The sequence below is a fragment of the Myotis myotis genome, unplaced genomic scaffold, assembly GCF_014108235.1.
Source record: "Myotis myotis isolate mMyoMyo1 unplaced genomic scaffold, mMyoMyo1.p scaffold_m19_p_10, whole genome shotgun sequence".
Lineage (NCBI taxonomy): Eukaryota > Metazoa > Chordata > Mammalia > Chiroptera > Vespertilionidae > Myotis > Myotis myotis.
The window spans coordinates 45,930,676-45,943,045 of record NW_023416314.1 but is presented as its reverse complement, the minus strand read 5'-3'; the positions used below and the strand labels follow the sequence as shown (position 1 = coordinate 45,943,045).

Here is a 12,370-nt window from a genome sequence, read left to right as displayed (position 1 = left end):
TGCACAGTCCCCAGATCCACTGGCCTGATCTCATTTTACCTGTTGCCTCTGTGGGTGATTCTTCCAGCTCCTCTAGCTTCAACCCTGGTGATCACTCTCTTTTATTCTGGGCCTGCATTTCTGGCTATTTAAAGAATCCCAATTGCTTGCAGTTGAGAACAGAAACTTAGCATGGCCTTCCACACTCTTCCAGTCTGACCCCAAACTAATTTTAGACCCTCATCTCCTGCCATTCCTCTTTATGACCTAGCTTTACCAATCTTTCCTCAAGAGTCCTCACATTTTGACATCCGAATTCTCTGTTTATGATGTTCCTGCTTCCTGAAATGCTCTCCTGATTAGTAACACCCTACCCCAAACTAAAGGTCCAGCTCAAATGTGTCTCCGTTATCAGAACTAGAGCACAGAGGTATGTGGGTTGACTTGAGAATAAGCAGGATCCCCATTACCAGAACTGAATCCCAAAGTGTGAGGCTAGGAAAGTTTAAGTGATTGTTGCTTTAGGCCCAGGGGTCAGCAGACTTTTTTGTTAAGGGGCTAGAGCAGGGGTGGGCAAACTTTTTGACTCGAGGGCCACAATGGGTTCTTAAACTGGACCGGAGGGCCGGAACAAAAGCATGGATGGAGTGTTTGTGTGAACTAATACATAAAAGGGTACGGTCTTTTTTATTTTTATTTTTTAGTTTTATTCATTTCAAACGGGCCAGATCCGGCCTGCGGGCCGTAGTTTGCCCACGGCTGGTCTAGCCCCTTAACAAAATATTTACAGCCGCGACTGTAAATATTTTTGGCTTTTCAGGTCATATAGACCATGTCACAACTACTCAGCTTTGCCATGGCAGCACAAAAACCACCATAAACAATATGGAAAGGAATGGGCATAACTGTGTTCAATAAAACTTTATTTATAAAAACAGGTGAGCTGTAGTTCTCTGACCCCTGTTTTAAGCTCTGCCTGGGGAAATTGCGTGGGATTTGAACCTGTGGGTGACATCAAGTAGGAAATAGCTGTGTAGGAGCCAGGCAGAGCCAAAAAAAAAAAAAAAATACGGCTGTGAATTACAGGTAGGGGGAGTGTTAGGAGGGGGAAAGTGGAGGAGAGATCAGGAGGAACAGGAAGGAGTTAATTTTGGCTGGAATATAGGATTGCTTGAGGGAGAAAAGTGGGAACTTGAAAGGAACTTTAGGGTCACATTGTGATGGGCATCAACCAATTTAAGCTATTCTGGAGACAGTGGGGAACCATTGAAGGTTTTTGGTCAGTGGAATATAATCCAATCTATATTTTTAAAAAGTCATTCTGCCTCAGAAGAGTGTTTGGAGGAGACAAGACTGGATGCAGAAAGACTTGCTACTTTGCTACTCCAGTTGTCCAGGCCATTGGTTCCAGATTACGTAGGTACTTGAACCAGAGCTGGTCTGGATGCTTAAGAATTATTTGTGAAACTTGGTGAAAATATACATTCCACACCTATACCTAAGAGATTTGGATTTGGTTCATTTTGGGATTTCTAACAAACCCTCTGGATTTGTGAATCGCTGATCCACCAAGGCAGGATGAGGCCCGATCTTAAGAGGCTATGGGTGATATCACATGATTTCACCACTCATTTATGGAATATAATGAACAACATAAACTGACAAAAACAGATCCAGAGACAGAGAAGCATCAGTCAGACCATCAAACCTCAGAGGGAAGGTAGGGGAGGGTGGGGGTAAGGGGGAGAGATCAACCAAAGGACTTATATGCAAGCATATAGGCCTAACCAAAGGACACAGACAACAGGGGCGGGAGGGCATGAGTGGGGGGGGGTGGGGGGTAATGTGGGGATAAGGACACATATGGAATACCTTAATCCAGGGGTCCTCAAACTACGGCCCACGGGCCACATGCAAATACAAATATTGTATTTGTTCCCATTTTGTTTTTTTACTTCAAAATAAGATATGTGCAGTGTGCATAGGAATTTGTTCATAGTTTTTTTTAAACTATAGTCCGGCCCTCCAACGGTCTGAGGGACAGTGAACTGGCCCCCTGTTTAAAAAGTTTGAGGACCCCTGCCTTAATCAATAAAGAAATTTTTTAAAAAAGAGGCTATGGGTGCCAGAGAAAGGAGAGCACAGGTAAAATGGATTTGGCAGCTGCCCTCTTCGTCGTCCTGTTACCTGCCTCTGCTCATGACAGGCCATCCATTTGACTTCTTTTTCTTCACACACCACCACTCCCCCTAACATTCCATTTTGGTTATATTCTATCAGTTCTCGTTGAGATGACTCTTCAGTCCCTTTCTTTCCATTTCTGCCTTGTTCAGGGTCCCATTAATGCTCAACTACCCAAGCCTCCTCCCTGACCGGCCCTGTCTCCAATCCATCAAAATAATCATCAAGCCAAACTCTTTCTCTCTCCAGAACCTTTTTGGGCTGCCTTTGCTTTCAGGACAAAGGCCAAGCTCCTTAGCTTGGCATTCGGAGCCTTTCAGGTGCTTACTGTCTTGCTAATTTCCAAACTCAATCTGTGCCACTCCCCCTCTGTGCTTTTGAAATTTTCCTGTACTCTGTACTTTTGCAATTATCTTGTAAGTTTTGCCCCATTCTAACATTTTTGCTTCAGTTTGATCCTGTTTTTCCTTTTGCTTTTTTCCCCTCCCTGCTCCTGTATGACTGTATCTCCCTCCGGGGTGGTGTTAGCTGCCTAGGGACAGCCCGCCCCCCGCCCCCACTCCCCCGCCCCAGGACCTTTGTGCATCATAAAATGTGTCTGCTCCATCTGAAGTCCTAATCCTCCACTTGTGACGGACAATTGGTCACTATGGCAACTGACTGTGACGTCACAGGATAAGGACTTCAGGTGAAGTGGCAGGAGCAGGTGAGTGTGTAGGAGACAGATTTTAATGTCTGTCGAAGGCCCCCCCACAACCCTCCTTCAGTGCTGGGGGCATAGAGGGATATCTCGGGCTCCTGCTGATTTTAAAAATGATGCGGTGAGAGTGTGTGCCTGGCATCTGCGTGCTGCAGCAGTGTGGGGCTGACAGAGTGTGTCAACTTGAGCTCTGGCTGTGCAGGCACCGCTGCTGCATGAGCTTGTTATTCCATTCTGGATTGCTATTTTGATACCCAGATTGCATCATTCTTCCTACGTATAAACAGGGGGTCCCCAGGGCCCTGCAGCTACTCACTTCTCCACCAACACTGTTGTTGTGATGAGCTCTATTTAAATGAGCTGCCGGATCCGGGCAGGTTCCAGCCATACATGAGCACTGTCATTTTGGGGAACATGGAGGGCTGAAGGATTTTTGGATCGAGTCCTAAAAGGCTGAGAGTGATGGCCTCCTGAGCTGAGCAGAGAGCGACAGAGCTAGTTCCTGAAAGTTGAAAATCTCCTTTCTTCCTTCTGAGCTTCTATTCCAAGGCACCCAGAGGATTAGGAAGGAGCTGCAGCTAGGAAGAGAGTCGCCTCTTTGAGGTCTCCCTCTTGCTGTTCAGTTTGGGAAAACTGCTGCAGCGCCTTCGAGATAAACAGGAACAGGAGGAGTCATCCAAGCCCTTTCTTGCAGCAGCATCTCAGGTGAGCTGGAGAAATGCAACCCTGGCTGAGGATCCCTCAGAGAAAGGAGGAGAGGATCCAGGCTGCTCCCCGTACCCTACCCAGTGCCCGGCTCCCCGAGGCTTAGGCCCTGCAGCCCAGCTGGCTGCAGCATGCAGGGTGGGTGTTCCTGGGCTCTTGGTAAGCACCGTCCTCTGGGACCTGTGGTGGGCTCACCTGTCGCTCTTCTGACTTCTCTCCCAGGTGTTGCTCTAATCACAGGGCAGCAAGGGCCACAGGTAAGCCTGCTGGCAGCCAGGGGCAGGGGCAGCAATCACTTAGGATCAAAATCTGTCTTTCTAGCAGGGACTGGGCATCTGGGGAGTGGGTGCAATGTATTTCTCAAAGGTAGTGCTGCTCTGAGCTTTGGGCTAGAGGAAGGCTTCAGGGACTTGTGTGATGGGGGCCTTAGCTGATGTCCCAGTACTCTGGAGCTGCTCTTGTGTGGGGGGACAGGAATGGTTAGTGAGGATGGCCAGCCCCCCAGAGGATACAACAGACTGATTTTTCTCCTTGTATAGTGGCTGAGAGAGGCATAGGGAGGTAGACTGTCTTATTTGTAGCTCTGGAGGTAATCAGGGACTGCTCAGTGGTCCAAGATACCACCTGTGTTTTACAAGGGCTTTGTGGGGTTTAGCTAAGTTCCTCCCTCTCTCTGGGCCTCCGTGTCACCTTCTCTATGGCAAGAGAATTGGCTAGATGAGCAGTGAAAACTAGGTCTGTCCAGCTTTGGGTGTGCATGTGAGACCTGGGAAAGGACCACCAGGCTGCTTCAGAGGATGCCACTCTGTTGGAGTCAGAGCTTGCGCCTCAGCTGCAAAGTTTCATGGAACCCTGGACAGGAGCTGTAGAATGAAGGGCTTCTTCACCCTCTGAAGGTTGGTTGCTTAGCACTGAGCTCAGGCTTATGTATCTGGGGTGTATGTGTCCCTACTTGGTGGGCTCAGCTGACCCAATGCTGGCATTTCTCTCCACCCCAACCCCCTGGTGCCCAGGTTGCCTGGGCTCTGCTGTTCATGTCTGAAGTGTGGACTACCCTCCCTGGCTGCCTCACTACGTCCTGGGCTCAGCACACTCTCTGGGACCCTGTAGCAGTCTTGTAGTGCCAGACCCCAGGCTGTACCCTAAGCCCGCTCATCGGTTCTTTAGTGGAGGCAAAATGTCTGCCAACTCTCTGCCCACCCTCAGGGTACCTAGGTATCAGGGAATCCTTCTGTGTGCTGAGCATCTGGCCTCTGCTCTTCTCTGTCAAAAGGCAAATACATCCCAGCTGCATTCAGAATCTCTAACATTTTGGAGCCTCTTTAAAACTGGGTGAGCCTGCTTTTCTCAGCTGCCAGGTACAGAGGACAGAGCTATCGGGCTCAAACTTGGTTGTATATTGCAGTCACCCGGGGAATTTTAAAAAATACTAATGCCTGGATCCTATCACTTGAAACTCTGATTTAATTGCTATGGGATGTGGACTGGACAAAAGGATGTTTAAAGATGCCTCATATGATTCAGACATGTAACAGTGTGAGAACCACTGGTCCGTAGAATGAAACTGCCCCAGATTTATTTTCTCCAGGCAGAAAAACTCTGCTTCACTTGCCTTTTTTTTCAAAGATCACATTTCTTAAAACTTAGCTGGGGCTGGATTTCAGTTTCTCCTGGATTCCCAGGTCCAGAGCTGTTTCCATGTCATCATTAGAGTTGGATCATTATTATGGAATATTTTACTTATGAAGTATTTACTTGATTAAAATAAAATTACCTTTTTAAAAATTTATTTTTTATTTTTTTGCCCTGGCCGGTTTGGCTCAGTGGATAGAGCGTCAGCCTGCGGACTGAAGGGTCCCAGGTTCGATTCCGGTCAAGGGCATGTACCTTGGTTGCGGGCATATCCCTAATGGGGGGTGTGCAGGAGGCAGCTGATCGATGTTTCTCTCTCATCGATGTTTCTAACTCTCTGTACCTCTCCCTTCCTCTCTGTAAAAAAACAACAACAATAAAATATATTTAAAAAAATAATAAAAATTTTTATTTTTTTTATTGATTTCAGAGAGGAAGGGAGAGGGAGAGAGAAACATCAATAATGAGAGAGAATCATTGATTGGCTGCCTCCTGCACGCCCCCTAGTGGGGGTCGAGCCCACAACCCGGGCATGTGCCTTTGACTAGAATTGAACCCGGGACCCTCCAGTCCTCAGGCTGATGCTCTATCCACTGAGCAAAACCAGCTAGGGCTACCTTTTTTTTTTTTTTTTTTAAATATATTTTATTGATTTTTTACAGAGAGGAAGGGAGAGAGATAGAGAGTTAGAAACATCGAGGAGAGAGAAACATCGATCAGCTGCCTCCTGCACATCTCCCACTGGGGATATGCCCGCAACCCAGGTACATGCCCTTGACCGGAATCGAACCTGGGACCTTTCAGTCCGCAGGCTGACGCTCTATCCACTGAGCCAAACCGGTTTCGGCTGGGCTACCTTTTTTATTCACACTTGAATTAGAGAGGAGCCTAGCATAGTGAAAAGGGCTGGGTTTTAGAGATAGACAGACTTGGGTTTCAATGGTAGTTCTGCCCTTGCTTTGCGTGATCTTTGATGGGTGACAATTTCTTGGAGCCTCAGTCTCTCCAACTATGAAATGGGGACAATGGCTACCTCTTAGATGTGGATTGATGATTAAATGAGATAATACATGTAAAGTACCTGGCACGGGGAGTAGTGGGAAAGAATAATTTGTTCCACACATCCTAGGGACCAGAAGTGCTCACTTTTACAACAGTGTCACTGAACATCCTTGGGTTTCAGAGCCATTCTACCAGGCTGCTAGGTCCCCAGGAGGACCTCTGGGGCCAATGCCTTCTTTACTCTGGAAGCAGACGCCCCACCTCCTCCCGGGATGGTTGCGTGACCTTTGGACCATTTCTCAGAATTGATGTTCCCATGTACAACATAGACACTCAAGGCTGTTGCTTGAATAATTCAAGTAGAAAAAAAGCAATATATCTAAATAATGTTTTATGTAACATGTGACTTACATATGTATTAATAACCAAATTAATGTTAAATATTATAGATGTTTGATAATTTTAGATAATTAAGAGTTCATGTATTCCAATTGTCTTAACAGATTTTGTTTTTGTATCTTCATTGAAAAAATGGGGAATTCTCTTAAAAAAAAAAAAAAAAGCTCAAGGTTGACACAGCTTGATGGGGTTAGGACCTTCTGAGGGAAGATAAGAATTTCTGGACAAAGTGTTGTGACAGATAATGTGTCTCCGAGTTCACCCTGGGCCCACAGTCTCCCATCCGTGCAGTCTGCTGCAGCAGCCCCTCTTTAGATGGGCTGAGCCCACAGCTTGTCTCCTGCCTTGCTGACTTGATAGCCAGGTTGCTGTTTGGCTCTCTGTGTCTTCCCATCTGGCCCAGGGGAATATTTCTGAAGCCTGGCTGCAGTAGGCAGAGGAAGAGGGTTGGATAATCCATGCTTCCCTAATATTCCCATTTCCCTCGTTTTAAGGATGTAGAAAGTACAGTTCAGAGAAAGGGGGTCACTTATGTAAGGTTACACAGATAGTGCCAGCCCTGGGCCTGGAACCCACATCTCCCAATTCACAGCCTTTCCCAAGCACCACAGCTCTGCCCTGGATCAGACCTGATTCCTTTGTCCTCCGGACTGGCTTTTTTTCTGTCACCCTGAAAACTTGCAGATGGCTTCTTACTACTTTCAGTGGCTGTGAGTGCAAGGACTACACGTGGAGTCCTCAAACGCAATAGAAACGCAATTGTCACAATTTGCTAAAAAGCATGCAGTCTTTTTTTAGTACCAATTGTGGATTATTTTTTAATGCAGACATGTGAACAGATAGAATGCTACGTGATATGTGTTATACTAGAAGAACGTTCAGGGTGCTGTGGGGACTCAGAGGAGGGAATAATTAACGTATCCTGAGGGAAATCAACCCTGTTTCTCAAAGGTAGAGCATTTGGAACAGGTTTGAAAGGATGAATAGGAGTTTATCTGAAAAGAAGGGGAGCAAGAAAAAGTATTTCAGGGAGAGGGAACAGCACTTTTATAAGCAGTTATGCAAAGGTTTGGTGTATTCGGGAGATAGCAGAGATATTGGGGCATGGCAGGGACATAGGGTGTGTGGCAGATGAAGCTAGAGATGTCACGAGAGAGAGGCCAACTTGGAAAGGGCCTGAGAACCAAGTTGAGGATTTGGGCCTTGAAGGCCAAGGGAGGCAGAGGATATGTAATAAGGGCTTCTCTGATCTATTCAGTTATTTCTCTTTTTTCATGATGCTAATGAGGCTGTGTTAGTATGACTAATGTGTGGGCCTCTGGTACCATGGAGTTGGAAGCCTTGTGGAAATTTTCAACGATTAGAGCAGCATTTCTGATCTAGGGATAGATGAGTAGGGTCTCCCCAGAGATTAGAAGGGAGGAACGGTCACCTGATTCCCCTGGATAAGACCACCTGTGGAGAGCATCCTTCTCCACCTCTGGCCACTGTTCTTGATGGGCAAGAGACTAGGAGATTCCAGACTCAGTTCTGTTCATGGCTCTGTGAAGGCTGGGGGAGGTTTTAAACATTTGAGGGAGGGTGGCTAGGAGGGGTGGAGGAAGAGTATTAAACTATTATTTTTCATGATTTTGTGGAATACTTCATGGTTAAAATAACTAAATTTTAATTTATGATTATACAGGTTGGCATTTGGGCTGGAATTCTTGGCTGGGTTGAGCTGGGCTGGGCTTATCTCAGCTGTGCTCATTCCTGTGTCTGGGTTCAGCTGGGTGTCAGTTGGAGCTAACTGGCTTATGATGGCTCAGGTGGGACACCTGAAGCAACTGAGACCTCTCGCCACACGGCCTCTGATCTTCTAGCAATTTACCTGAGGTTCATGTGAGAGTCTTAGAGTTCCTGAGAGCAAGAGCAGAACCATACAAAGGCACCTGAGGTTTAGGCTTGGAACATGTTCATTGTCACTTTTGCTACGTTCTGTTGGTCAAAGCAAATCATGAGGTCAGCCTAGCTTCAAAGGCTGGAGAACAGACTCAACCTTAATGGTTTAGTAGTTTTAACCATGAAGTTTTGAAGTGGCTTATTTGAAGGGCATGGGCACACAGAGGGGAAGAATTTGTGGACATTTTTTAAGTCTACCTCTCAGACTGTTTGATTTTCACCATCTGGGAGAGTTGCTAATTGAGGTCATTGCCATGAAAGGGATATGAGAAATCTTTTGAATGCAAAGTCAACATTCATGGATGGTCATGTGCTTTCTCCAGTATTACCTAATTTAATTCCCATAGCAACTCTTGTTTTCCCTTTCTATTTTACATATGAAGAAACTGGGGCACAGAGGAGTTAAGTGAGTTTAAATGAGTTGCCAACCAAGGTCACTGGATGGTATACCTGGTGTTCGGGCTTACATTTGTCTTACTGAAAATCTAGACTGTGGTATAGCAGCACTCACTGCCACAGGCAGTCCCTTCCCATGTCATTTTCATCCTTGGACACAGGTACCCAGTCCTGCTCAGGAGGCTCATTTCCTGGCACCTGGTGAGCTGATTGCTCTGGAGGTGGGCCTGAAGAGCACCATAGTCTCTGGCGGTGGGGGAGGGGGACAGTCTGATTCCGCTTATATAGTTCAGGAGCCCATTATGCTGAGGAATGTGTTGAAGATGGTTGCATTTCTCTGGGAAGAGGGGGTTAGGACAAGATGTGCATGTTCACAGGTGAAACACACATATATGTGATGCACCCAACATCACTAGCTGGAGAAGGCCCTATAGAAGCACTCTAAGCCCTAAGGGCAGACCGCTTGGTCTTGGCTGTAACAAGAGAAAAGTACCTCCTTGATGAACAGGCAGGAAGACCTTGTCTTTCTCTGGTTAGGGCCTTTTGGAAGCCCCCGCTTTGAGATCTTTAAAGTAATTCTGCTACCCAGTAACCTTAATGGCTGGAGTTGTGCCCTAGTCTAAACTGGTTCCCTGGAGATTTGCTGGGCTCCTAGGACTGTGGAAAGAGGAATGGGAGCAGCAGAAGGCACCCAATTATCAACCAGAGTAGGGTTGGAACTGTCGTAGAATGGCTTGTGGGAGGGGGAAGGAAGGTAGGACCAGCAAACATAGGGCTGTAAAGAGGTGTGTAGGGCAGGCACCTAAGGGGACGGTCATGTTCAGAGTACCTAGGTGGAAAGTGCAGGCTATGGTGTCAAACATAGTTAATTTTGGCACAAGTGGTATTGGCACATACCTTGGTTGTTATATATTAGAAAGCCTCATGCCAAGGCCTTATGTATAATCTGCCATGTTGCCCTGACTCTGCTATCTTTTTCCCCCCTCCCAGAGCTCATCTCCTGTCCTGGGTGTAAGCGAGTGTACCCTACCAGGGATGTAACTGAACATTTTTTTCTGCAGTGCTTCTCTGCTGGGCAATTCAAGATGGCCAGGGTAAGTCAGGACCAAAGAAGCAGCTGATCCTTTCCAGAAATCTGTGGGACCTCTTTCTATAAGTCTGTCTACTTATCACTCCATCCAACTTCTTACCCTGCTATCAATTTGCCTCATCCATCCATCTTCCTTCCTTCCTTCCTTCCTTCCTTCCTTCCTTCCTTCCTTCCTTCCTTCCTTCCTTCCTTCCTTCCTCCCTCCCTCCCTCCCTCCCTCCCTCCCTCCCTCCCTCCCTCCCTCCCTCCCTCTCTCCCTCCCTCCTTCCCTCCCTCCTTCCCTCCCTCCTTCCCTCCCTCCCTCCCTTCCTTCTATGCATCTATCCAGAAAAAAATGAAAATGTTGAGTTGGGGAAAGCAAAATGGGAGTTTTTTCCCTCATTCTTACAGTTCTTACTGAAAAATGTTCGTATGGAGCTTTAATTTTCACTTTTCTACCCCTGAGTTGAAACTCATGCAGCAGACTGGGTTAAATGGGTTCATCAGTCTTCCTTGTATTTAACAACTGATACCTGTAACCTGAGTTTTTGAAAGTTCACATTACTTACTGACTGCTTCTCCTTTTGTTCCTTTCTCCATGAGGGTATCCCTGACACTACGTTTTATTCTTTTGTCAATTTACTTACTTCCTCCTGTATCTAATTTTTATTGAATATCTTGCATGTGGTAGGCCCTGTGCTGGGTGCTAGGCAGACAGAGACCTATGTTCTCTACCCTTAATTAGTTCATAGTTTAATTAGTAAAACTTGTAGTATTTCTTCTCTTCTTCTCCCTGCTATGGGTGTTTCAGATGTCAGTATGAGGAAAAAGCTGTTAGAACCTACCTCAGTTCAGTGGCCTATATTATTCAGAAATAGACATGCTAAATTTTTTTCCAAAATCTCTTCTCCACATGCTTTACTAGTACATCAGCCCTGCAAGGTATTTGCTGACCAAATGAATGGACATTTGGATTAGGAGAGGACTGGGTACTCTTGGGCCCAGCAAGCCTCAGCTGTGGAAACATAACTCTGGGAGTTGATCTGTGCTTGGTCTTTCCTGGCTGTATACAATCATCCTTCTGTGTACCCCACATCAGCAGCTTCCTCCTCTCTGCAGGCACATTGACTTATTGCTTGTGCTTTCTCATTTTCCTCTCGTGTTTGCCCGATAAACTTCTACTTGTTGTTCCATATTCAACTCAAATGCCACCTCTTTCTGAGAACTTTCCTGGCCTCTCCTAGATGGAGCCCCTGGAAACTTCCCCTTGCTTCCTTAGCACGATGTGCATCCTTATCACAGCGTTACTCTGAATTCTGCCACCCGTCAGGCTATATGAGCCTTATTCATTTGGGTACCCTCATCTTCAGCACAGTACTTGTGCTAATAGGCCCTGAGGATACTCTTCTTTTAGTCACAAAGGTTGCTTTTCTTCACAGGCCCCCACATGTCACTCCCAGGCAGCTCTCCAGATTGACTGCTCTCCAAACTAGTGGAGGAACAGCTCTGCAGGACCCCAGGCCCTAGAGCCTTTACTGCTCAGAGAGGCAGGCCCAAATAACTCCAGAACTTTCTGCTTCCAGAACTGCTCCGAGTGCAAGGAGAAGAGGGCGGCACACATTCTCTGTACTTACTGCAACCGCTGGCTCTGCAGCTCCTGCACGGAAGAGCACCAGCATGGCCCTGCCCCTGGCGGTCCACTTTTCCCCCCGGCCCAGAAGGGATCTCCAGGTATCACTGCTGACTTGACCCACCAGCTCACATGCCCTTAAGCGGTGCTGAACCTTAAAATCCTGGGAGAATAGCTCTCTGACGTTGTTTCCCCGATGGTGGTGGTGGTGGTGGTGGTGATGGTGGCGGTAGGGGTGGTCTCCTCCAGAATCACAGTCATAGTATAAGTCACTCTAGGCTCACCCTGGTGGGGGTGGGAGTGGGTGAGTGTGGGTGAGATGTCTTCCTGAGCAGGGAGGAATAGTTTTGAATTATCATGGAAACTAGATGAGTTCCTTACTTTCACCTCTATTTACAGCAGTCATGTCTCACTTCTAGTTACTTAATTAAACAGCTTGTACCAGGGCTTGTCCATTTGTCTAATACCCTTTGTTTTCAATGGCAATCTTTTTGAAAGTCTTTTCCCAAGGCCTTTAGACCATGGGAGGAATTTTACTGTTGTCATATCCATAGGAATCAGATTTTTAAAAAAAAAAAATTTTTTTTTTTTTTATTGATTTCAGAGAGGAAGAGAGTGATAGAAACATCAATGATGAGAGAGAATCACTGATTGGCTGCCTCCTGCACGCCCCCAACTGGGAATTGAGCCCGCAACCCGGACATGTGCCCTTGACTGGAATCGAATGTGGGACTCT

General features: G+C 46.6%; 1 protein-coding gene across 1 annotated transcript in view; it reads left to right on the top strand.

Annotated features, from left to right (window-relative positions):
- TRIM66 (tripartite motif containing 66) overlaps window positions 1–12,370 on the top strand; it is a 45,320-nt gene that overhangs the window by 5,410 nt on the left and 27,540 nt on the right. The window contains exons 2-3 of the mRNA XM_036325287.1: window positions 9,926–10,029; window positions 11,588–11,735. Coding sequence (XP_036181180.1) covers window positions 9,926–10,029; window positions 11,588–11,735 — 252 coding nt within the window. The remainder of the gene's footprint in view (window positions 1–9,925; window positions 10,030–11,587; window positions 11,736–12,370) is intronic.